The 27,109-nt window shown below is 37.2% G+C and overlaps 3 protein-coding genes across 8 annotated transcripts in view; 2 read left to right on the top strand and 1 right to left on the bottom strand.

Annotated features, from left to right (window-relative positions):
• The first annotated feature begins 306 nt into the window (after positions 1 to 306).
• Positions 307 to 9,514, top strand: LOC117325527 (UPF0600 protein C5orf51 homolog). 2 transcript variants are annotated; one of them, XM_033881813.1, is made up of 7 exons: positions 307 to 442; positions 2,967 to 3,091; positions 4,552 to 4,645; positions 4,962 to 5,014; positions 5,439 to 5,570; positions 6,746 to 6,864; positions 9,275 to 9,514. In XM_033881813.1, the coding sequence occupies exons 1-7, from the start codon at positions 370 to 372 to the stop codon at positions 9,285 to 9,287; spliced, it is 609 nt and encodes a 202-aa protein (XP_033737704.1). In that variant the 5' UTR covers positions 307 to 369; the 3' UTR covers positions 9,288 to 9,514. The 2 variants fall into 2 exon arrangements, with proteins under 2 accessions (XP_033737704.1, XP_033737705.1); XM_033881814.1 differs by lacking the exon at positions 307 to 442 and adding an exon at positions 646 to 1,031.
• A 329-nt stretch (positions 9,515 to 9,843) lies between these two features.
• LOC117325526 lies at positions 9,844 to 18,155 on the bottom strand. Of its 5 annotated transcripts, none has more exons than XM_033881808.1 (3): positions 18,028 to 18,129; positions 15,301 to 15,333; positions 9,844 to 11,911 (listed from the first exon to the last, which is right to left on the bottom strand). In XM_033881808.1, the coding sequence occupies exon 3, from the start codon at positions 11,858 to 11,860 to the stop codon at positions 10,190 to 10,192; it is 1,671 nt and encodes a 556-aa protein (XP_033737699.1). In that variant the 5' UTR covers positions 11,861 to 11,911; positions 15,301 to 15,333; positions 18,028 to 18,129; the 3' UTR covers positions 9,844 to 10,189. The 5 variants fall into 5 exon arrangements, with proteins under 5 accessions (XP_033737699.1, XP_033737701.1, XP_033737700.1 ...); XM_033881810.1 differs by having other exon boundaries at positions 15,301 to 15,351; positions 18,028 to 18,117; XM_033881809.1 differs by lacking the exon at positions 18,028 to 18,129 and adding an exon at positions 15,818 to 15,944.
• A 6,684-nt stretch (positions 18,156 to 24,839) lies between these two features.
• Positions 24,840 to 27,109, top strand: part of LOC117325528 (TBC1 domain family member 2B-like) — a gene marked incomplete in the record, with an annotated part of 30,179 nt that continues 27,909 nt past the window's right edge. The window contains 1 exon segment of the mRNA XM_033881815.1: positions 24,840 to 25,248. Coding sequence (XP_033737706.1) covers positions 24,935 to 25,248 — 314 coding nt within the window.

Raw genomic sequence — 27,109 nt, forward strand, 5'->3', positions numbered from 1 at the left:
TTTAGGTGCACATAATTATATTATTCCAGAAACAATATTTCCATTATGTGTATGTAAGTTTAGTTTGTAAATTGCAGGCATTTTAATTAATACTTTATGCAAATGTTGTGAATATTGTATAAGAGTTCTTTCCCCTCTACCACAATGAAAAACATTGGTTTATACTGTCTACTGAGGATAAAGACAGCGTTGATAAATATGTCGGCTGCTTTAATTTAAACACTAATATACGATATCTTGCTTGACTATACAAATTGTCCTAAAGCAAGCAGCATAAATTTGAATGATTAACCAGTTGTTTCCCTTTAGAGACAACTTCCTGTGAAGGGAGGTAAAATTAAAAACAAACAGACGAGTCCACCCCCTGAGATGGCAGGAACTATGATTAGAGAGTACCTAGAGACACTGCAGGGTGCATGTGCCAATTCACTGAAATCTATAGGTAAATTTCATTAAAAATACAAGTTTTCGTTCACGGATAAAGTGTGTAGGAGTAATGCTGGTAAAGCAGGGATCAGAAACCGATGGCCTTCGCAGTCCAAACGGATTGAAGTCTACTTCAGTAGTCTTATATTAAAAAAATAGCCAGAAATACCTGTTTTTGTATATAGGTATTTCTGGCTATTGTAGTTGGTTCACGGAAATTGATGCATGGAATGTTACATTTAAATAAATAGTTCAAGAGCAGGTTTCTGGTAAATATAATAAATGGTCCATACGACGTAGTGGTTTCCGATTCTACAAGGAATATAATGTCATTTGGGAGGTAAGCCAGTGTAAACGTGAGGGATCGGTGTGGCTTGTACATAGCGTAAATATGGTCTGCGTGAGTACATGTATGTCAGGCTCAATAGGTAAAACAGTGGCTAATTACACCAGAGACCCCGGTTCGATTCCTTCAGGGCACTTGGCACCCTGTTGTTTCACTATGACACCCAAATAAAATCCTACGGTGGTGGTATGGAAAGTTTCGGTTTGAGATTTGGGTAAATCTCAAGAAAAACGGCAGAGTCGGTGTAAAAGGAACAGAGGTCAGTATGGCTTGTAATAAGTGTTAAATATTGTCTCTCTTTGGCTCAGAAGGTAGAGCTGTGCAGGCTAGCACACTGGAGACCCCGGGTTTTATCCCTGTTGTGGCACTCGACAGGAATATGCTTTTCCCTGTTCTTTCACAATGGCGCCCAACTGAAATCCTAAGTGGTAGTATTGGGATTTTCTGGTCAGGCGCCACTGCTGTCCACACAATGAGGTCAGATGATAAATATGCCGTCCAGTATTCCATGCCAAAGTGTAAAATGATATAGGCCTATGTGTAGCAGAACTGATCAGGGTCGATCATCAGCGACCAGGAATCTCAGGTGGTAGGGTGTCTGTCTAGAGTTTGGAGGGTCCCGGGTTCAAACCCAGATCTTGCAGCTACATTTGTTTTTCTCCCTGCTACAAAATTAGCAATATTGCAATTAACTCTTGTTTAAGGCATGGGGACTATGCTTAGCAAGAGTATACCTGAACTTGTGGTCTTTGGGGGCAAAATTTTGAAAAATAAGGAGGGAGGAATGTAGCGGAACTGGACTGGGTCGATCATTGGTAACCAGGTAGTACACACAGTTGGTAGAGTTTCTTTTCGGAGGGTTCCTGTTTCGAACCCCAGTCTGGCCACTAACTTTTCTATTTCTCCTGTAACACATAAAATATCTAAGGGAAATCATTACTTGGTGTCTTGTTTTAAACAATATAACTTAAATTAGCTAAGTAGAGCTAGCTATTCTTACGACTATAACAGAATACAATGATATATGTCACAAAATGTCACAAGAGGAATATGTGTTACTTAAGCATTGAACTGCTTTCACTTGGAAGTTATGGGCTGATGAATGCCAACTGGACAAAGGCAAATTTAATGAAGCGCACTAGCGCTTCATGTTGAATTTGCCTTTGTCCAGTTGGCATTCATCAGCCCATAACTTTCAACTGAAAGCAGTTCAATACTTATATTTACATTTGACAACGATTTTTAAAGATTATATCCAGGAATTTGGCTTCTACGATGAATGAACACATTATTATCATCAAAGACGGAACAGCCTTTTCAACAGCCATCTTTCGTTATCGCCGACGTCATAATTATGACGTCACTATAATAATGACGTCATAATAGAGATTTGGAATGTTATGGACTCGTAACCTTCAAGTGGGCTTGGAGGGTTATATAGTGGGGCTGCAGTGTAAATGTAAATATAGATAGCTGAATAAATTGTAAAATAGCACAAATTGATTAAAGATGATACATACATCGTGCTCATGAAACATATTGTTTGATTTACTTCATTTAGTGCAATCATGATTTAGGGGAATGTTTCCACAAGAAAAACACTAAAATAAGATTACTGCTAAAGTATGTACTGTACATTTAGAATATTTTACCAATACACATCAAGCCTGCCCATGACAGTCCCTTGCGAGGTGTTTAATAGTGTCAAAAAGACAGGAAAAGATTCAATCAGCCTGCCTTATGTCATAAGGTAGACTATTCCACATCCAGATTGTCTCAAATCAAAATGATTTTCTTGCCATACCTATTGTCTTGTGGTATAGTAGCAGTGAATTCTCGTCTGAAATTGTAATTAGAAATTTTTAAAAATTCACTAAATCTGAGATGTACAGTGGACTGATACCTTAAAAAAATAAAATAAATAACTTCCATCACCATGCTTCTTAGTCTTCTAACATGAAGAAAACAGCAATTATTCTTTCTGATAAAAATATGGGTGGAGGGGGGGGGGGGGGGGCAGCAAAAAACTCATGGATATGTACATTCGAAAGAAAGGTGAAAAGGACTTTTGTTGCTAGTGGCAATGAGCGCCTGTACATTTTATCAACACAGCTTTAGTCGTTAGTAGTGGTATGAAGATAACTAACATATAATTTATAGTGATATTTTCAAGTGTAGTGATTGACTGTCACAGGTGACCGTGACCCCATGCTGTTGACCAAGAGTAAAAGGCGTTGTGAAGTGTGTTTGGCTGGCTACCCAGACCCTGCTATGTACACGACACAGACCCTCACCAAACTCATCCAGGAATATGCACAGGTGAGAACAATTAAATAGGTGAATAGATGGGGCTCCTCAGATTAATATATTGATATACCGATAGTTTGTAAAGATCACTATTATTAAAGGGTTCAGTTTAATTAATTTTTCACTATTTTGGGAGGATTTCATAATTTCCTTGAAAAATACAGATGTTTATTTTTCTAACGACAAACTTTATACTGCAGGATATGTTCTTAACTCAATTATTCATGGAATAAAGAGGAAATGCACATTGGTTTCATGCTTTTTAGGGGTTTTGGATATTTTGAAACAACTCCCAGTAATATTGCAGGAAAGTATTGACAAAACCTGCATCATGAATTTATAATCAAAATAACCTATATCTGAGTCAAAGTAATGGAACTGTATTGTATAATGAAAAGGAAATCTATTTATGTAGTGGATGTATTTATTTTGTATTTAACTCTTAGCTATAACAAATGGGGAAGCAACTAAAACAGAAACAACAAAAAATCTAAAAATTTAATAGAACTTTTTAGAGAGCTCATCATTCATCAACTTTACAAGGTCCGGTGAGCTTATAGTATGTCATGGCGCAGCGTCCGTCCGTCATCTGTCAACATTTGCTTCAAATCGCTACTAGTCAAAAAGTTCTTATTGGATTTTTACCAAATTCAGTCAGAAACATCCTTGGGGGAAGGGGAACAGATTTTGCATAAATGGTGACTCTAACCCCCCGAGGGGACAAAGGGGTGGGGCCCAATAGGGGAAATAGAGGTAATTCCTTTAAATCGCTACTAGTCATAAAGTCATAAATGGATTTGAACCCAATTTGGTCAGAAGCATGCCTTGGGGGAAGGGAAACAGTTTTTTGCATAAATGGTGACTCTGACCCCCGAGGGGCCGAAGGGGCGGGGCCCAATAGGGGAAATAGAGATAATTTCTTTAAATCGCTACTAGTCATAAAGTTACAAATGGATTTGAACCCAATTTGGTCAGAAACATTCTTGGGGAAAGGGGAACAGATTTTGCATAAATGGTGGCTCTGACACCCGAAGGGCCAAAGGGGCGGGGCCTAATAGGGGATATAGAGGTAATTCCTTTAAATCGCTACTAGTCATAATAAAGTTATGAATGGATTTGAACCCAATTTGGTCAGAAACATCCTTGGGAGAATGGGAACAGATTTTGCATAAATGGTGGCTCTGACCCCTGAGGGGCTAAAGGGGCGGGGCCCAACAGGGGAAATAAATGTAATTCATCTTAATCGCTTCTAGTCATAAAGTGATGAATGCATGTTCTAAAAACAGGTCTTAAGGTCTTTCAGACGTTAGAGAGTCTGGACTTATTAATCTTTAAAGCAGTTGGGATCTCCACACTATAACCTTATATAGCATTGTTTGAGATTTACAAATAAAACGAATTGAACATGAACATCATTTTGACATTTGGTCTAATCCAACCAGATGAGCGATACAGGCATCTCTTTTATTTAGGCCATTCTGGATTACACCTACCACGAAGAATGTCAGCTTGTCAATGAAGAGTTTCCAGATAGTAATTCCAGGGAGAGAATACGTAAAATTTTCTGCAAGTTTGATGAAATTCCTTTTTTACTATCTACATGTGTAAAGTGATAGAATATCGGTCATTTAAAGAGTTTTGAAATCTCATAAATTTTAATTTAATTCATATAATTTGCTCATGTAATTTTTTGAAACACTGTGTTCAAAATTTGTATTTATATTTATTAAACAAATGAACAGCTCAGAGTTATATATTGATAAAAAACATGAAATTTGTTCATATAAAAGATTTACAAGCAACATTAGTGTTCAAAAACAACTGTAAATACAAAATGTAGTCAAATTGGTTTAAAAGTAAAATTGTCCCTTCTTGTTTACAGGTAGTTTTGATCAAGTCTTGGAGCTTTCCAAAAAATGTATACCAGAGAAAGAGGTTGGTACCGGGTAATTGTAAGATTTAGTGACAACAAGTTCCAGGATACATAGTCACGCAAAAAAGAAAAAAAGAAATAAAATATTTATCAAGTAGAGTCAATTTCTACATTTGGTAAACTTAATGTGCTGTATTATGCTTTATTGGCTTGATTTCTCCTACCTATAAAAACAGATGTTTATTGGTTTATCTAAGAATTTGATGTATAAGTTTCACAAGTCTGAGAGTGTAGAACAAAAACATACACCTGAGCAATGTCTAAGGGTAATTGCTGCTTTGTCAGTCATCCTTGATACACCTGGAGTGAGATTGAAATGTAGTAAAACCTGAACGGCCTTATACTAAAGTTTTAACCCAATTTGGAAGTAACCCTAGGAGTGGAAGATAGGCAGACTTAATACATATATGCCTCTTCTTACTTCAGGTTGCAGATGTACTCGGTTCAGAGGTGAATGAGTGCCTTGTATGGAGGAGAGGGGCATTGCTGTATATGTACTGTAAAACTGTTAAAGATGATCCAGAAAGGGCAGACAAAATAGATGCCAGTTTTATACAGGTGAGATCAGCTAGATGCATAGTAGGATTCGGCATCCAAACCACTCAATGGAAGTTTGTATATGTAGTTTCATAACAACAGGCAAACCTAATACCATGTTAGGTATTGGCCGAGCTTTTGAAGAGAGTTATCTTTCTTTAAGTTATTGTGCCAATACAAATGTAATTTTTACTTCAGATGATCTTTTTGTTTATATGGTTTCATCTTCTCATCAATTAGTCCATTTAACTTAGATAAGTCATGACCTAAGCAAATAGAAATTATTAATTTCGTCAAAAGTAGATTCTGAATAAAAATTTAAATGCCACATAACCTAATGCAGTTTTAAATAATTATATGTTTCTAAAAATATATCTTGAGAACTCAAAGAAAGTTTTCTGTTACATAATTTTTATTTCATGAAATCAATCCAATATCATATTCTTTTCTCACATTTGCAGAATAAATGTTTTATTATGTTAAATCATTAATAAAACATTATCTTTAAAGACTATTTTTTATGCCCTGGCCATGAAATTGGGGTGCATATACTGATGTCCGTCCATTCCCGTCACGTCCCATCTCGATGCAATGTAACTAGCTAATCACAGGAACTGCTGATACAATCCTCAACAAACTGTGTTTTGGGGTGTCAAGTGGCAGCTGGGGCACTTATATCTTACAGACATTTTCTAGTTTATTTCTAATCCATCATGAATAATAGGTGATGAATGATTGATTCCTGTAACAATGCTATTTCATCAAAAATCTTACACTTTGTGAGACAAGTATCTCAATTTCAAAACCAACATCTCACCATCTGTTGCAAGTGTAGGTCAACAGGCATGAATTTCTGTGGGAAAGCTATTACACAAGCTCAGTAGTTCCACTGCTCCAAGTTGGCTAATTTGTGGTCTAATGATCCTCAAAATAAGTCAATATGTCATTAGTACTCCTGCAGGTGCTCACTACAGGGTCATTCTCACAAAATTGTGGGGGTACTATACTCTCATCATCCTATCAGTTTCAATCTTTACATGTTGATTTTTAGGTTCGTATGTCAGTCATTTAGGTAGCTACCAATTATATCAAAGATACGGTGCATCAATATGACTTGCCATTGACAGGGCGATAAGCCAAGCAAGTTTTCTTTAATTAAACGTGGACATTCATTTGTGTAAACTTAATATTTGCAGTTGTTACATGAAGGAATTATCCAGTTAAAGCGCATACTTCCTTCACCACCACAATCACCAAGTAGGGACGACGAGGGATCCATCGGACAAGGACGACACTCTACAGCTAGTCAATATGGGTAAGTACTGGTCTATAGGAGTTATACTAGTGTAACCAGCTTAATCTAACCCCTACATATACAGCACACTCTATCAATCATTTAATTAAACATCTTAATTGGTACTCTGGTAGTGTGATAGCATTATAATAAAATAAATTACAAATGGTGTTAAATACAGCATACTTAGCTAATGTCATGTTCAAACAATCTGTTATTGTGAAATACTCATAGTCTTTTCATCTATAACTGTTCTATTTTCAACAGATGATGGACTGTTCAGTTATTGTTTTGCCTGTGGTGTTTTGTCAGTTTGTAAATCCATGTGATTTACCATTGTTTCTCACTAACCACAGTACCTACTTTCCACATACATGTTGTATTTATCGGGATGAAATGTACAACATTTATCCTCAAATTAGCCCTGCCTCTAGTGCAAAATATTTTGTTCAGAATGCTTGTTGGTTACTATTTTAAAATGGATGGTTCTGTTAAGTTTAAGAAGGGCTTATTTGTGGACAGGGGCTTATTTGTGGATAAACGATATATATACTAGCGCTTATGTCCCCATTGGTCGATAGGTTTGTATGCACCAGTTTGAGATACATTGTACAAGTAAAGTGACCGCTAGGCAGGCATCTCAATTTCCGCATCGGTTTTTGTTTTGTCAAATTTGACCATTTCTGAAAAAAAAATTTGCAAATGGTCACCAGGCTTCAGAACAGAAGGCATAATAAAATTCACCCTGAACCTGCAAGAGAGATGGTGGGATGAGGGTAGAACAGAAGACATGAGAAACTCCATCCCTGCTTCTTTGTAGGTGGGGAGGGGGGCAGAACATCAGACATAAGAGAATCTAGCTCTGATCATTTGGAGGGGGAGAGAACAGCAGACATCAGAGAATCTAACCCAGATGCTTCAAAGGGAGAGAGAAGAGAAGACACATTAGAGAATCTAACCCTGAACCTGTAAGGGAGGGAGATTGGGTAGGGGGCAGTACAGGTGACATTAGAGAATCCGACACTGAACCTGTAAGGGATGGAGATTGGGTAGGGGGGCAGTACAGATGACATTAGAGAATCCGACACTGAACCTGTAAGGGAGGGAGATTGGGTAGGGGGGCAGTACAGGTGACATTAGAGAATCCCACACTGAACCTGTAAGGGAGGGAGATTGGGTAGGGGGGCAGTACAGATGACATTAGAGAATCCGACACTGAACCTGTAAGGGAGGGAGATTGGGTAGGGGGGCAGTACAGATGACATTAGAGAATCCGACCCTGAACCTGTAAGGGAGGGAGATTGGGTAGGGGGGCAGTACAGATGACATTAGAGAATCCGACACTGAACCTGTAAGGGAGGGAGATTGGGTAGGGGGGCAGTACAGATGACATTAGAGAATCCGACCCTGAACCTGTAAGGGAGGGAGATTGGGTAGGGGGGCAGTACAGATGACATTAGAGAATCCGACACTGAACCTGTAAGGGAGGGAGATTGGGTAGGGGGGCAGTACAGATGACATTAGAGAATCCGACCCTGAACCTGTAAGGGAGGGAGATTGGGTAGGGGGGCAGTACAGATGACATTAGAGAATCCGACCCTGAACCTGTAAGGGAGGGAGATCGGGTAGGGGGCAGTACAGATGACATTAGAGAATCCGACACTGAACCTGTAAGGGAGGGAGATTGGGTAGGGGGCAGTACAGATGATATCAGAGAAGCCAACCCTGAATCTGTAACGTGTAACGGAGAGAGATGGGGGCAGAACAGAAGACATCAGTTAATGCATTCCTGAACCTGCAAGAGAGGGGATGGGGTTTAGGGGGGCAGAACAGCAGACATCAGAGAATCCAACCCAGATGCTTCGAAGGGGGAGAGAAGAGAAGACACCAGAGAGTGCAACCCTTGACCTGTAAGGGAAGGAGATGGAGTGGGGGTTGAACAGAAGACATCAGTTAATTTACCCCTAAACCTGCAAGAGAGGGGATGGGGATTAGGTGGGGTGGAACAGCAGACATCAGAGAATCCAACCCTGATCCTTTGGAAGGGGAGAGCACAGATGACATCAGAGAACCCAATCCTGAACCTGTACCGAAGGGAGATGGGGCAGAACAAAAGACATCAGTTAATCCATCCCTGAACCAGCAAGGGAGGGAAAGGGGTTAAGAGGAGGGGGGGGGGGGGGCAGAACAGCAGACATCAGATAATCCAGAATCCACCCCTGAACCTGCAAGGGAGGGGAGCAGAATGGGGCGGGGAGGGGGGGGGGGGGGGGGGGGGGGGGGCAGAAAACTGAAGGGGCATCAGTCTCATCAGACATGCTGTGGGACACCAGAGGCTAAGGCTATCCTTGTTTTCTATTTTTATTGCTTTTTTCCAACTTTAACCTTTATCTGTGGGGAAACCTGAAACTGTGATTGACTTGTTTTGTAGGTATCCTGAATGACACACTTCTACTAGGAATGATGTATGGTGGCGAGATGTGTTACTGGTACTACCAAGAACAGGTCAACAGATCTCGGAATATAGAGTTTGATAAAGACTTTGATGCCAAAAAACTTGGCAAGGACTTCCTGTTGCCCTATATAGAGGCTGTGGATGGTGTACTTTCTGTCCATGGATGGAATTCTCAAACAGCAAAACAAATAATAAAATATTTTTCTGAGCACTGATTTAAGGTCTTTCTCTCTTTCTTTTTGTAGCCATTGTATACTTGCAAACTTTCCGGAATTTCCCAATTGGGAGATTGCAGACATACAAAAGTATATTGATCTTAAAAATGCACATAGATAGATATCATTTGGCAAACTTCTGCTTTAAAATTACAGCTTTGAAATTACTTTTTTGTTGGATGAACATGAATTTTAAATTTTTGAATAAAAAAAACTCTACTTGTCTTCAGATAAAAAGTTATGTTCGAAAATTGGGAGCTTCTCTGCAAAAGTGGGAAGATTGGCAGATATGCAAATGTTTCTAAAACAATTTCAAAATTAAATCTTCGGTATTTTTGTCACTTTTTTATTGCAAGATTAGTTTATTTTACTGAAGTGATATGATATTTGAAATGAAAAGATCCAGCCAGAACGTAAGAAGCCTGCTGAATTGTGCAACAGAGAATATAGGATAAAGCTATGTACGGTCTTTGGTAGCAGTTCTGCGGTTTCTGCTGCATAACAAAGTAATAAATATAGCAAAAAAATACTGCTATATTAGTTTGATATTGTTGAAATTCTGATATATTTATGGAACTGCAGTTTGGATGATATATATGTGTGGATATGCAGCAAACTTTTAAAATCTTCTTTTTCTGTATTGCCATGCTTCCGACGATGTTCTTATGTCACCTTCTCAAATCTGTTTTTCCCGTGCCACTTTTTGAATCTTAATATGTTCATTAAATAATTTGTCGATGTAGTCAGTCAAAATTCTATTCTCCCTCACTCTACTGTCACACTCCTCGTCAGAATTCAACGAGATACATGTTCGATAGATATCCACAATGCATTTAGCAAACTTGTTCATAAAAATTTCATCCTCTATCAAATGTGTCCGTATGCTCCTTGGAATCTCAAGCTGGAAGGCAGGGACCCCCATGCATACTGACTGACAGGTCATGGTGTAGAGATCGCCTCCCCAGTCCCCACACAGACTGGGATTGACATTGGTGGTGTACTTTGTATCATCATTAGTTTCACAACAAGGCAGATCAAACAACCTACTAAACGAAGCCTCTGCCTCCGACTTTACCCAGCCTACGAAACCTTGATCCTCCCAACGAGTCTCCAGTGCTTTGAAACCGAAGTCAACATCAAGATTTGTTTTTCGGTTTTTCTTACCGTGAACATCGATATGTAAAAGTGGACAATTGTTCAGTTTACCAAATCGTTTGAACTGCAGAAGAGCTTCATGCCAAGGCGACATGGCAAGTTGTTCCTCTGTGAGGTAATTTGGGTCGAGGTTCTTGTGGTCAAGCGGGGCAGCTATTCTCCTATCCCAGACCATGAAGCTGGCTGGGATGCCCATGTACTTGTTTATATGAGCAGACAGTTTTAACACTATCTCTGTGGACCAGATTTCCCTGTAGTGTATTCTCTTCTTCCGTCCATCCGTACCACCGCGCCATAACTTGATACCATGAGGTGCAGTCAAAAGAATAGGCCCATTCAATTTGAACAAGAATGGAACATTTCCTGAGAACATTCTTGGGAGTACAGGTTTCAGATAAGACTTTGCATTTTTTGTCGGTCGCCTGCTGTTATATAGTATAGTCGATTCTCTTGTAGACTCGGGGTGCGTTTTATTTCTTCTCGCAGTGACTGGTGTGATGGGCTGTTCTGTGCTTCGCATTATGTCCGACTTGCTAAGTGAGGTATCTGACCTACTGGGAATGGTATCTGATCTTTTCGGTGACACATTTGTAACATATCTACTGATGGCAACTTTCATATTGGTATCAAGTCGGCTAGATTCCCTGGATATAACCGGACGAACTCTCATGGCAGGCTCATCTGATTTAGTTAATGAAAATGTCGATGCCTTATTTGGGTCAATAAAGTCCGTCATAAGCTCCTTGGCTTTCAGAAAATCTGTCCTAGTGGCCAATCGTGCCATAGATCTTGCATGTACGACTCGCCGATAAGTCATATCTGGATAACTCGATACACGCGTCGCATCTGTCTGCCGATTTCTATTTAAGTAGAGGCGCGGTTTCCTGGAAAGTGGAGACTCCAGTTCACCTGTGTTTTTCACTACCATATGACGCTCCAGATTACTGACCCCCTTAGTCATTTGACGATCAAGATTACTAGGATCTTTCGTCAAAAGACCCTTAGCAACGGCCTTCGAATGGCCATTGGCGTTCAGGGAGGCATGACTATTTGTGATTGTTATGTACCGTCTGGCAGCATTCTTCCTCACGAGACCAGATATTCTCAACTGCTGGGAAGCCTTATTGATAATGTTGGTTACTCGTTTGTCTTTGTAGTTCTTAAAATCTGGCGTTGGTCTTTCAACTTCCATATTTCATTTGTTATTCATTCCATCCAGGCAGATGTACAGTATTCAGTAAACCTGAAAATATAAAGAATATTGCTGTAGCGATTGATAATATTAAACAATAAGTAACACATTTTCTTCGTTGTGTAGTATCACCCTAACTCTCGCGTGAAATGTTGGCGTAATCCGGATTTGACCTAGATTTGTATGGGGATGTCCTCGATTTGACCTAGACTTGTATGGCGGGTGTCCTTGATTTGACCTAGATTTGTATGGCGGGTGTCGTCGATGAAGCTTACTCTTCCGGAGCTCCTGGTCTTATTCTCCTGGTACTTATTCAGGAGTCTCCATACAAATTCATATTTTTGTTCATATTTTGCCCTTGTTAGATCATTTTTTTACCTACGTTCTTTTAGACACTGGAAACTTACCGATATCATAATATAAGAAAGCATTATCCGTATGGCATTTATCAAGTTTGGTAAAAAAAGCGCTTTGACTCTTTATCGACTTCTCATTAAAATTAGTGAGAAATAATTTGATCGTAACATGCATACATACATATTGTCACATGTAAATAGAAGTTTTAAATAACATAAACGTTTACTTTTCTACTCTTTAAGTTTACATTTTGTCATTTCAACATCATGCATATATACTTACCATACGACTGGGTAGGACGAGAAATCATACAAAATACTATCCGTTGCTGGTACATGTACTTTCAGAAATATACTCAGGTATGTAAAAATCGTTTTTCTATTTCAATTATCATCCTAACGTCAAAATGTTGGCGCTAGCATAGTTGGACTTAAATCAATACCCCGAACTTGACTATAGCAAGCATGACATGCTAAGACCCAATAGTTAATGTTGAAAACAGTGTTAATTTCTTGAATGCTAGGCATATATATTAATGAAAACATATACAGTGTATAGTATTGGTTATAAAACTGAACACTATTAAGTAATATACTCACTCTTGTCTTCTATTTACATTTATATTAAAGATATTAGTTTCTAAAATATGACAGTAAAGCTGACAATTCCATTTCTACAAATGAATCCCTGGTATGATCTACCGGGACAATACAATACGAATACAATACAGCTTTGTTAGACTTACTAATTCGTTACATACATATCCACCTGCCTGTACGGTAAGGAGCTAACAGGTTTAATCCAAACTTATTTCTTTATATTAAATCACAATAACTATTTGTTTAATCCATAAGAACGCGCTGTAATGCTATATTTTGGCCATTTGAAACACGTGAAAGAATTTAGCCCTGCCTTTGATGATTTAGCTTCTCATTTTACCAACACCATGCTAAATTTAGCTCGTTATGCTATAAAATGGTTCATGCAGACCAAAGAGTAGATCATATCGTTAATATATGATATGAAATAACAAAATATCAATATTATTTGGCCGGTTATTATTCGATCTGTTTATTGCCATTATGTTACACATATGTATTGGTAATATTTTACTCGGGTACCATCTATTCTGCGTGTCCTTATATAATTATTTATTTATCATTAGATAAATATGTTAGAGAAATGTTCAGAGAATATTTGGGATATTAACACGTTTTAAACGTATCTACATAACATTTCCAAGAGTATGGAACACTGCAGTTTTCAAAGGACACTACATTATCTAAATATAGTATTAGAACATTAAGTTTTTAAACAGTTTTGAATCGAATTGTGTTGTATACTGTTATCATTATTAAAGGATGCATTTCTGTCTCGAAACGTTTACGTTCTAAACAAAAAATGGTTTCTATGGGCCACATTTTGGTTTTAAGCAGGCATTTTTTTAATGTAAGGCTATGTAACCGACTGGAAAATGTTAAAATATAATAGTTCGTGTCTGTTGGTAGATTTATTATTTGTAGTGATGTAAAAACTATATACAGCAATGTCAGTATTATACAATCATATTATACAATCATGTCTAACTAGGATAATTCATTGTTTTATTAATATGTGTCTTTAGTAGAACCTTTAATTAACGCGGGAAATTACTTCGATCCAATATTAAGTTAATGATAAAAGATCTAATTTAATAATATCATATGTCTTGTTGGTAGAATTAATTACCTTATAATGGACTAATTAATAATTAATTAATAAATCACGGACAAAAATTAATATCCAACATTGAAAAGTATAAGATGACGTGGTTAGGACGTGGTCATCTTCTGCTTCATTGACGACACCATTCATGTCAAATCGAGGTGCTTGTCCTTGTTCTACCTCCGTACATAGCAACAGCTAACACCGTTAAAATGGCCTAAGGCACGTTCATATCTTTAAATTGTTATATGTCAATGTAATATGGAGTTTATCAAACGATTTCAATTATTTGATATGACATCAGTCTTTAGGAGTGTCTTACGATGAGATTCTTATGATGTGACAAAGCATGTCAGTTATGTGATCAATAAGTTTATGATGACAACGTTATTTGCACTTTATTAGTTTAAATAATGCCAAATTGTAATCGACATACTGCAGTAGTCAAAACCATGCCTTAGAAGTGCTCTGTTCTTCTTTGATGATTTGAATTGGATGCCCCATCAGTTATTGGAAATATAACGAATACATTGATAGTATGACATTTACATATATTAATTTGGTATAGCGAATATATATTTTTAATTCATGAATAAAAGAATTATATTTTACTTTTTATTATATCTCGTGTTACTGCTGGGTATATTCATTAAATACTTTGCCCAAGATCTACATTAAAGTATTTACTTCAGTCCCCGAAATACGTAATCAAACACAATGGTTTTGAGTAAGAAAGTGTATTTTTCTGACGTAGATTTTAGATTGTACACAGGGCACAAACGATGAAAGTATATTTAAAAAAATTTTCATACCATTGGAGAGTTAGATACAGTAGAAGTAGACTCGTGGGTACAGTAGTGGCCTTACTTGTACGTGTACATATTCTGGGCCGTATCACTATTCAAACTGACATTCAAGATAAAAAAAAAAAAACTAAAAATAACGGAAAGAAGTCAACAGATACGGAAGTGGTTAGTGAAATAAGTACACTTCACAATACATTTTCAAGGAAATACAACAACACGAAAGCGTGAGGCACCAACATCTTGAAGGACAGAGGAAACACCAGCTTAAACGAAAAGATAAGTATATTAACTAGATAGATACAAAACTAACAAGGAACAATGTGCTCGGGAACTGAGGGGACACATATTCAAAAGAAAAAAACAAGGATATGAATTGGAGGAACAACAAACAAGGTAAGGTATGTACAGGCACTGAGGAGACGCCAACTCAAAAGGTTTTGAACGAGAAACACTAAACAAACAAAGAACAATATGTCCAAGAACTGAGGAGACGCCAACACACAAGGAAAAACCAGGATTATGCTCAGGAACTGAGGAGAAACCAACTCAAAATCAAAGAAAAGATGTACTGACCTATGGAACCACCTCCCTCAAAAGTACGTGTTCCTGGAGAGTAAACGTTTCCTGCACCACATAAGTTCATAGGTTCTAATGGAAGTTTACTAACAGGATTCGAGTACTAGTATTGTGTTTATTGATTTTAATTTTTCAGTTACATGGTACACATTGTACTGTGTAGACAAAGCGCTATGTTTGTTTTCTCATCTCTCCTGATCAATTGCAAATCTATAATCAGCAATTTCATAATTTTCATAGTAGTTTTCCTATTAAGATATTCCGTTCTAATGGAATTTTACATGCTAGTAATATAATATCAGTAAAGTGAAGTAAAGTAGGATACCTGAACGTCAGTCCACAGCGATAAATAAGATGAAGTAAACAACAAATGAGGAATAAAGGCGACCAAAACAAATATGATTGATTATATATCTATAAAAGCATGTCCCACATGCCACAAGTCCATCACCTAACAAATATTTAACAATAAACAATAAAAAATATTGTCAATTAAAATATATCTGTATCTTACCATCGACGTGTAATGACGTGCCACCAACATTATGAATATGGGACTGGTAATTGGACTAGCTATATACTGTACGCGTCAACTAAATACACACAGGTAAAACATCGATAAACAAATTGGCGAATATTAACAAATAATCCCATGTTTTTAACATACAGCGCCTGAGTATTAAATACAGGCGTCAAGGGATTATACTCACAAGGCACCTGTGTTTGTATGTTTAGTCCCTGTATAACGGAGGAGAGCTGTGCTAGCTCATGTTTATTCCCCTTATCTTTGCCGATATACTAAACCTTCGTTGTCCAGCAGGGAGGGGATGTTATATTAAAGGACGGAATCGTTAATAAGTTACCTCGGACAACATTGACTGTAAACAATGTAGCAAGTTAATTAATGACCAGTATATAAACCATTCCATTATATTTCAGACAGATTGTAAAGGTCCAGATGAATTCTAATACTACCTATCGCCCAGTAGTTAACACATCCTAGAAACCAAAATTAACGTTCAATTTTCTTTATAATGTTAATCTGGAGGTTGTGGTCAGTCTAATTAAATTTCCGATAAACATTTTCCTGACAAAAGTCAATGAATATATATAATTTATATAGCGTTTAGTGTGATAGGTAGTCGCTGATTGTACAGGCCTTTGTGGCCTTGGTTTCTAACATCCTCGCAATATCTATCTTTCAATTAATTTGGCAATACACCATAGATTAGTTATGTACCATAGGACTGATGTACACCATATGTTAGTTATATGCCATGGGTTAGTTAGACTAGTTATATACCATATGTTAAATATACTCCATAGGTAAGATATATACCATATATTAGTTATCTACCATAGACTAGTAATATACCATAGACTAGTTATATACCATACGTTAGTTATACCCAATAGACTAGTTATATACCATGGGTTAGTTATACACGAAAGACTAGTTATACACCATAGACTAGTTATATACCATGTGTTAGTTATACACCATAGACTAGTTATACCCAATAGACTAGTTATATACCATGTGTTAGTTATACACCATAGACTAGTTATACACCATACGTTAGTTATACTCCATAGACTAGTTATATACCATGTGTTAGTTATACACCATAGACTAGTTATACCCAATAGACTAGTTATATACCATGTGTTAGTTATACACCATAGACTAGTTATATACCATGTGTTAGTTATACACCATAGACTAGTTATACACCATACGTTAGTTATACCCCATAGACTAGTTATACCCCATAGACTAGTTATATACCATGGGTTAGTTATACCCAATAGACTAGTTATATACCATGGGTTAGTTATACACGAAAGACTAGTTATACACCGTAGACTAGTTGTATACCATATGTTCGGTTAGTTATACAGCATAGTTAGTTATACAGCATAGTTCGGTTATACATTATAAGTTAGTTATACAACATAGTTATACAGCATAGTTCGGTTATATATTATAAGTTAGTTATACAACATAGTTATACAACATAGTTCGGTCCTACATTATATGTTAGTTATACGCCATCCTAATATACAGGACACGCGTCTCTTGACTATAGGGAAGGTATCAAAATGCTGTACCATGTACATATATAGGAAAGTACCACAGGATGTCACTTAGGGAAGATATTACTTTACTCTCGTGTATAATCGATATCCCTAGTATATACTGTCCCGGGGATACAGGAAAGTTCACTTGTCAGACTATCACTGACAACAATCAGAGAGTAAGTACTGCCATGACGAGTTTATTTGATGGTCAAATTTTCAATATTTTCACAAGGAGATTTTTAAGTGCTGTTCATATTAGCGTTTTATATATCGTATGTTAATTTTGCCTTAATTTCCCAGGTAAAAGCTGTGATTGATTTATCGTACAAATTAATTTGTTTATCTGTTACGAAGTAAGATAACATTCTATCCAAACAATGGTCGGTTCGTCACACCTAATGGTAGGGTTCTACTTTTTTATACACACGCCGAGCAAAGGTTAAACGATCACTGATTTAATACAATACCCATTGTTCCTGGGTCGATAAGCCCTGATCAAGGCAACTACCTTCAACGAGTAATTTTGGGGATATATTTAAGCAATGATATTATAATGATTTATACTATCATAGAAATTCGTATCACTTAATTTTACAAATTCAGGTATGGAGTTACAAGGAAACAATTCAAACCTGTACTTACCTGTAACATTCATTTTGCAGGTGCTATCCTTTTCGAGTGAACCGATCTCTACAGCTGAGTTTGTCGTGTGTCGATGTACTACTAACTCTACCCAATACACACCAATAGAAGGAGCAGTCGCCAGGCACAAGTCCATTCGGAAAATTACCTCGTGGACTTTAACAGTATTGATATATAACACGGAGATCTTCATAAGATAGCTTAATGGGAATTAAAATGGGTCGTATTTACAAACTGATTTTCCAAACATTGACGGAAATACCTTTATGTAGTGATGTATGTTACAACGAATACATTATAACTACACTTTAGCTCGGGTGTATTCATTCTCTAGGTATACTATACCCTTTGTCAGTCCTACATAATGATGGCATTATTTAACGAAGCGTGAACTACACTGTCCTGGTTTTTCTTTTGCCGAGTGACAAATGCAAATAAACAAAATACTATTCAATTTAGTTAATAGCGAACGCCATACATCCTTGAAGTCTTTAAGTGCTACATCATGGACCTCACTGAGATCACTCAGATGAGAAACTCTCAAGAAGGACCACCCCATTATAAGACCATCTAATATCTGTCCTATAGGTGGTCTAATGAAAGGGGGGCCACTGTAGAAGGGTTTATAATGATCAAATTTGGACCGTTGAACTCATTGACTCTTAAGTCAGCTTCAATCAATAGCATGGAATTCTAAACAGCAGAAATTAAAAATAACACAGAGGGACCACTAAATGGCCCAAATAACTCTAAATATTTGGTAAATGCAATTTTCTGGAAATGATAACACAATAAATTGACTTGTAGATGAATTGTGGTATGTAATGGTCCAGTTGCCTGTCAATCTGCAATACTCGATTCTATCGGCTGATATGAGTAACAGCTTCACAATGAATGCTATTTGTTAAAATAAATCTAAAATCTGTGCTGCATTCAACTTTGAAGGCTTCGAAAGCTGCAGGTTGATAAAGACGATTGGAAAGTTTCACGGTCGACATTGTGACCTCGTTTGGAAATATTCTGTTTCCTTGCACGACATGAAGTCAGACATGTTCGATGATTGTTGACATGCCTAGAGGTTCCACTCATTGATAGTTTTCTCAGTTTCCTAAGCATCAAGACGTTACTCCCCTGACATCACTGACGAGACCTAGAATGACAATACGGCTGTATGGTGTCCCTGACACCACTGACAAGTCCTGGGGTGACAAAACAGCTGTATGGTGTCCCTGACACCTCTGACAAGTCCTGGGGTGACAAAACAGCTGTATGGTGTCCCTGACACCTCTGACAAGTCTTAGGGTGACAAAACAGCTGTATGGTGTCCCTGACATCACTGACAAGTCCTAGGGTGACAAAACAGCTGTATGGTGTCCCTGACACCACTGACAAGTCCTAGGGTGACGAAGCAGCTGTATGGTGTCCCTGACACCACTGACAAGTCCTAGGGTGACGAAACAGCTGTATGGTGTCCCTGACATCACTGACAAGTCCTGGGGTGACAAAACAGCTGTATGGTGTCCCTAACATCACTGACAAGTCATAGGATGACAGAACAGCTGTATGTTGTCCCTGACAAATTTTAGGGTGACAAAACAGCTGTTTTGTGTCCCTGACATCACTGACAAGTCCTAAGGTGACAATACGGCTGTATGGTGTCACTGACATCACTAACAAGGCTTAGGTCGACAAAACAGCTGTATGTCACTAATACCACTGGTGAGACCTAGAAGGACCAAACAACTGTATGGTTCAGTTTAATGTATTCGGCTTCACTGCAACTCCCAGTTTGTTATGAAAACTTCCAATACCTTATTTTTCTTTTTTCCTTTCTGTACATTCCTTTATATACTGACATCCTGACTATGACGAATTCATACTTGTCAATTTTATGTATACCAAAATCGTGCAATTAGGATTTAATTCGTTAATTTTTTAGTTTAGTTGACACGTATATATTTCACTGATGAAAGTTAATCAAGCGTTGGAGACTGTTGGTTCTAGCTCTGTTTATGCATTGCTTGTCACGAAAATGTACAAAATCTAAATACACTTAACAACGTCCTTATCATAATGATTCTCGCAAGACTGAATATAGAGGCGGGAAAGTTATTCCGTACTGATCAGTTTAGATTTATAAGATTAAAAAAAAGCTCAATATTTTGGAAACCGGAAATAGCTTTGGAAGCTATTTTCTCTCGGTTTTATCCACTAGGGCTTGTTTTTGTGGGTTTTTTTTTCTTTTTTATTTCAATCGCTTCTTATGTTGTTTTACTAGGGATTTATCATTTTGACAAATTAGCTTGTTTAATATCTTATAATATTTCACATTTTCACAATCTATCCGGAGTTGTTCCCCTTGGGGATTCTTCATCAACATTAACATGTTATCGTAACATTTATTTTGAAGTAAAAATCGCAATACTGCCAGTCAATAGCTTCTTGTAGTGATTTAGTGAAAAGTCTGTCTGGTGACATCATGATTACATAGTCACATACAAACCAAATCAAATGTATTTTAGATATTATATACATAACAACTCTTATGACATGTCCTTCCGTGACAGATCTGATACTAGGACATGTTTACAAATATGCATGTTTATATTATATATCCCTTCCTTAAATTTGAAGATTTCGCTAAGAAAACAAATTACCATGACAAAAAAAGAAAAACATTTTGTGATTTGTTTTCTTAAGCGAATTCTCCAAATTTAATGAAGGTATCCATCTATATATGCATGTATATTTATAAACATCACATACATATTTTCCGTTTGTGATAACATTCTCAATAGTGTTTGATGTTGTAAATTGCAGGCATCTTGTTGGTATGGAAGCTTTGCTGAAGCGTGGCTTTTTCTTGCATATGCTACTATATAATTACATACGATATTTTGTTGTTCTAAATAAGATACAACTAAAAGATATACTATGATTACTGTTATCAGAATGTAGCGGTACGTCTAACATGTACCAAGTATGGCATCATTACATTTTAGATTATGATTTATCATAAGGAAGATTCCGTACACCTTTTGTACCCTTATGTTGCATTCCACTCGCGCCGTTGTCATGGTTACGGTAAGGGAATGGCCATATTGCAGCTCTCTATTCTGGCGACATCAGTATTAGACTTGGATATCAATCCTGTTAGGTCCAGTTTAGGGACACACTTTGGCCTCCTTTGACTAGATGACACGACTTTATAGTTTATAAGTACATGTAGATGTCCATTTTCTGCAACGCCATTCATGATGGTCTCGAGATAACAGTTTTGTGTTGGGTCTTTGATAGCACGTACGACTTCCTTTTTTGATCTGGCCATCTGCAAATTGACGAGGGATATTGATCAATATTTGCTCAAATATAGAGACTAATTTGTTAAACAGTTTTCTATTCGTGATACATATCACCAATTCTGGAGAAAAAAAACCCACAAAGACCATGTATAATACATGTATTAAAAAAATCTATGATAACATTCTTCTAGGAATCAACAGTGATGCCTAAAGCATAAAAAATGTAGAAATTAAAAGGAAAGTTCGAATAACCATAGCTGACCTAAAATATATTTGACCTTGGCCAGTGATACCAATTGAGCTGTTGATGGAACCAAGGGTGGTATTATATAGGTGAATGGTTGTTTTGTAGTTTACATGGTCAATACATCGCTATGTTTCGACGTCGACAACCAAGTCTGTATCTGTGGCCTGATCAACCCGAGTGATGTTCATGTCAGAGTATGATACCATGCCTCTCAGATTTGATACGCAATTTGGCGTCTTCTGGTCACAATAGGAAACCAGTTTGAATGGGACAACCAAACGGCTGTCCGTCAAGACCACGTATATAGTATCCTTGATACTATATACATATATATATAGACTATCATTTGGAAAATCGTGCCAAGCCCCTGTGGTCAAGACTATATCTGAGTCGTGCTCTTTCATAGGACTCATTGACGACGTGTTTGAAATCCTCGACGAATCAAATATATCTGAAATGTCATAAACAACATGGTGTATTGTGTACAGGCGATATACGAATGGGTGCACCGTACTAAGTAGTTATAAATCATCGATGACTAAGATGTTTTTTCTCTGCATTTTTTAAAGCTCTGAATCGTAACAAACTAACCTATGCTTCAGGGGTTTTTCCGTTTTTTCCGTTTTTCATTTCCCTTTGAAATTATAGCTTAGCATATCTATTTTCCCTCTGAATTGAGGGAGCGTACACTTGCATACTTCATAAGGTCAGCTGAATTAACATTGTTCCAAGAATACAACAACTAGTGAAGATTTGTCCCTTCACCTGAACACTGATCTCGTATTCCAGCATCCTCTACTATAATAATCTGATGCAGAGGCATGTTCTCTTCATCTATTGAGTGTGCTGGCCCTTAGGTGAACACGGGTGTTCCTCTTGGCTGAACAGCCACACAAGTAATTATCATGTAGTTTGCAACATTTTACGGTCTGGTTGGACCCCTGGCACCATGGACAGAGTAAAATACACAATTTTACTCGTAGGGAGAGTCTCGGACGGAATTTATGTTGGAGTTTTGAGACATGGGAGGTTCATTATCGTCTATTGTCCAAATTTCCAAAGAGTTGCTGTTTGATAGTCCAGCGCTGATTTTGTTGTTGTTTTGCTGAAAAGATTTTTCATGAGTAGTTACTGTTTATAAAGTTTGGTTACCAAGACGAGGCTCCTTGGAGGTTTTATTGACCGTCTAGTTCCTGTAGGTCCATAGTTGCTTTAAGCCTCAAATTCATGCAGCGGAGTCCATGTCCATAGAATAGTTCCTTTTTATCCAATATTGCAGCCATGTCCATGTTTTCTTGTCTAAGTCGATCAATTTATGCTATGGCATTTTTCTGTATATCCATATTCACCAGCTGTGAATGGAATTAACTAGAATTATCGCATACATCATGTAATGAACATATTAATGCTTAAATCAACTTAGTACTATAATCACGGAATCAATTGTTAATTTGAAGATTTAAGAGTCCGCTTGTAAAGTATACTGTACATAGCAGTGGGATGGACATCTAGAGAAGTATAATTGAAGTAATTGTTATAAAAGCTGATAAAACATCAGATTAAGTGGAGAGATTTGTGCGGGAAGTATCTTTTACTATCGTCGGTAACCCGGCCACGTTCGACTGGAGCTACGTGACTACCGTGGGTTATCGACGATATATCAGCCAAGGCTGAGATTTTCACAAAAATTCAATAACAATTATTGGCCTGGAACGTTTTCTGTCAAAAACCCAAATATAACTTCACTTTTTCAAATTATAATTTCCCGCTTGGAAAAGTTCCCCAAATGCTATGATGAGCTGTCGCTGAACAATCCTGGATCATTGATTTCTCGTGTTCCTGTAGTATCCTGTGTTATTTTGGATTGTGTACTCATCAGTTTTAAAATAGTGAAGATGCTTTATTTTCTAATACTATAGAATTATCGGTGTGGTCGGTCTTCCGTGAAAACACCAGTGTCAATAATAACTGTAAGAAATTAAATAAATTTGATTTTTTATAGATTTATTTTATTTAGTTTAGTAATGTTAGTGTAGTGGCTGCATACGGTAAAAAATGCACAGAGACCCAAGAGGGGCATAAATGGTATAAAATGTACCAGCAAAGGGAATGATAATTTATCGAGCGTTATATTAACCTCTAAGATACTAAAATACCCAATCACGTGAACCCCACAATATGACTAACTTGTAACTGACCACACACGTTGATTATCTCTTAGGACTCGTATTTTTGCTAAAAATCGTTTCCCGTGACATATCATACAGGCACTGAAAACCGCCATAGCGAAATGTTGGAGGTATGCTAATCTAGACGTATAAAATCAACGTTTAACCATTTTACGTCAACACCAATAAGTTTTTGATTTGTTTGTTTGATGTCCTCGCTATTTCTCACTACTTCAAAGATCTGTACGTTATTTTCACTTTCAGTTTGCATGTTTACCTCTTTTTTTTTCTTTTTTCTTTTTCACAAAAGTTTGTCAAATTATATCGTATGTGTTCCCATAGGTTCTTATAGTTGTGAACTATTTATTCTGAGTTGGCCAGTATGAGGAGCCGTTTTACTATTATTTTGAGACTGGCCAGTATGAGTAGACATTTTACTATTTATTTTGAGACTGACCAGTATGAGGAGACGTTTTTACTAATTTTTTGAGACTGGCCAGTATGAGTAGACATTTTACTATTTATTTTGAGACTGACCAGTATGAGGAGCCGTTTTACTATTTTTTTGAGACTGGCCAGTATGAGTAGCCGTTTCACTATTTATTTTGAGACTGACCAGTATGAGGAGACGTTTTTACTAAAAATTTTTAGACTGACCAGTACGAGGAGCCGTTTTCCTATTATTTATTTTTTTGTACCAGAAAGTATTTGTTATATCAAGAATTCGACTTTATGATATCAATTTTTTTACACTAATATGTATTAATACATAAGCTCAGAAAAGATCCAATGAAGATATGATAAAAAAATCAAACATTTCATAAAAAAAAAGCGGGCCCACAAAGGGACAAATATATACAATTATTTTTTTAAAGAATCTGCAATTCTAACAAAACTTGAATAAAATGATATAGAGCATTTGATAAAAAGGTAAAAATTTATTTGACATTGCAGACGATGAATTAATCTTATAGCAGTGTGTAAACAGTGAAATGAGAGAAACACCAGCTTTATCAGACAAGAGTCGCATTTGTCGTTTTGAAATGACCCCTCATGACCTCCCATCTGTCATAAGATATAACTTCCGGGACAACATGGATCCTTCGGTGGGAGGACCCGGAGTAGACGACAGACACAATAAGTCGTCTGCTCCGCAATCCTCTGATGTTCCCGAGCAGAATACGTCAAATATGGATTCTTCGACGGATATTGACAAAAATAACACGGATGACAATGTCACACAACCAGATACAACTCGACTGGAGCAGAGTGAAAGTAACTCGGGCAACCCGGAAGCTAAACTTTTCGGTTGGTTGCAAATTCTCACACGTGGTATAATCAAAACAAACAGACAGCGTTTCTGCGTGTTCGGAGACAGCACGTGCAAGCTTTACGTTTACCGTAATCAGCATGACTTCCTACCTTTGGATGAGATTGATATATCCAGGGCATCATTTAATTTCAATGCTGGAAATACTGGGAAGCCCGGGAGTTTTGAAATCAGGTAGAGTAAGAGTGGCTTTTTATATTTGTGAACGGTATGAAGACATTTACTTATATAAACTCCATTTTTGACTATAACCACATAGGTTCATAAAATTCATACATGTATATATAATAATCAATATAAAGATTTGTTTTCTTCAAATTATGGTGCAATGCAATGGGGCCGCGGTGGCCGAGTCAGCCAGTGGGTAAGGTGTCCCGACATTTTAACACTAGCCCTCCACCTCTGGGTTGCGAGTTCGAAACCTACGTGGGGCAGTTGCCAGGTACTGACCGTAGGCCGGTGGTTTTTCTCCGGGTACTCCGGCTTTCCTCCACCTCCAACACCTGGCACGTCCTGAAATGACCCTGGCTGTTAATAGGACGTAAACAAAAACAAACCAAACCAAATGGTGCAATGCAAACTTCGTAGTTCGTTCTCTCTCTCTATTTTTTTTTAAATAGAGGTACAACATGCATGATCATCATCATATCATCATCATCAGATCATCATCATCATCATATATTTTGTTTGATGCGTTTTTGTAAAAGTAGAGAGTAAAGGTCATCTCACCTTAACTACTAGCCCGAGTTTTCTCTGGCCCTGTTACCATGTCTGGTGTAGCCTACACCAGACATGGTAACAGGGCCAGAGAAAACTCGGGCTACTTAACTACTAGGACTAAGAACCTGGTTTGTTTGTGGGTGTCTTTTGGAAGCGAAGACTTAGTGAAGGAGGGAGTAGTGTAAAAGTGGAGAGTATAAGGTCACTTTACTAGCTCAGATTAGCAGGAATTTCACTTTAGCCTAGTGGTAGGACAGTTCCCTTGAGAGCAAGAAGTCACCAGTATGAGGCCAAGTAGGGGCAGAGTGTTTTCATTACTCCTTCCTATTACATTTTATTAGTCAACTACATATGTAGATTACTGAATTTTTGGTTCAAAACTTCAAATCATGCACACAGTGAATCTCATCAATAAATTATGTATAGAATTAGGGTTTTCAATTAAATCAGTCATACCTGTTATTGTTTATAAAGAATAAGAAAACCCAAAAGACAGAAACTGATTTTGAATATGAAGTTAGCTGGTCATTATTTACTCTATATGATCTCATTGTGTAGATAACAGCATTCCAAAGAATCTTATTTTACATCATTTTAACCTGAGTGAAACCATGTACATTTTGTAACTCAGAAAACCCCAGTAGTGTTTCTGGTAGTCTTAAATATGTAGTAGATACATAATACTAATTCTTGGTTCTAAGAGCAAAGGGGACTATCAGACTATGATTTAATTTTGGTCTCTGTTACACAGTGAAGTCATTAGACCTTTTGTCACTGACTTTTTGTTCAGTTCTGGAATTTGACAAAGAAAGGTTATCTCAGCTGGTTTTCTATCTTGTCATTTTGGTTTGAGCCATGTTTAATGACATAAATTGCAACCACTTGGTGCTTGTAGATGATAACGTCTTGATCACACAACCATGTTTTTATGGTGTTGGACATGTGACCAGCTTGACATTGGATACACTACAGTGTACTTACCTGTAACTGCTCTCCAGAAAATTGACATCATGACAGGAAAACTTGTGTAAATTACAGGTTCATGACATTGTTTGAAAAAAAGCCAAAAACCAGCAGAGAGGCTAATGAAGTTTCCAATTTTTCATCGTTTTTGATAGTAGAGCTTTGTGACATTGACCTTGTATATACATGTATACTAAACCATGTACGGTACTTCAGGATTGATGTTAGGAACACTTGTAATGAAATCACATCAATGCATACTATGTAAGTATGATATTGGCCATCAGCAGGTACATAGAAATCTTCCTGTGAGCATAAAGACATTGATTTTTAAAACTTTGTTGAGGAGGGA

Source organism: Pecten maximus, chromosome 4 (assembly GCF_902652985.1).
Source record: "Pecten maximus chromosome 4, xPecMax1.1, whole genome shotgun sequence".
NCBI classification, from domain to species: Eukaryota; Metazoa; Mollusca; class Bivalvia; order Pectinida; family Pectinidae; genus Pecten; species Pecten maximus.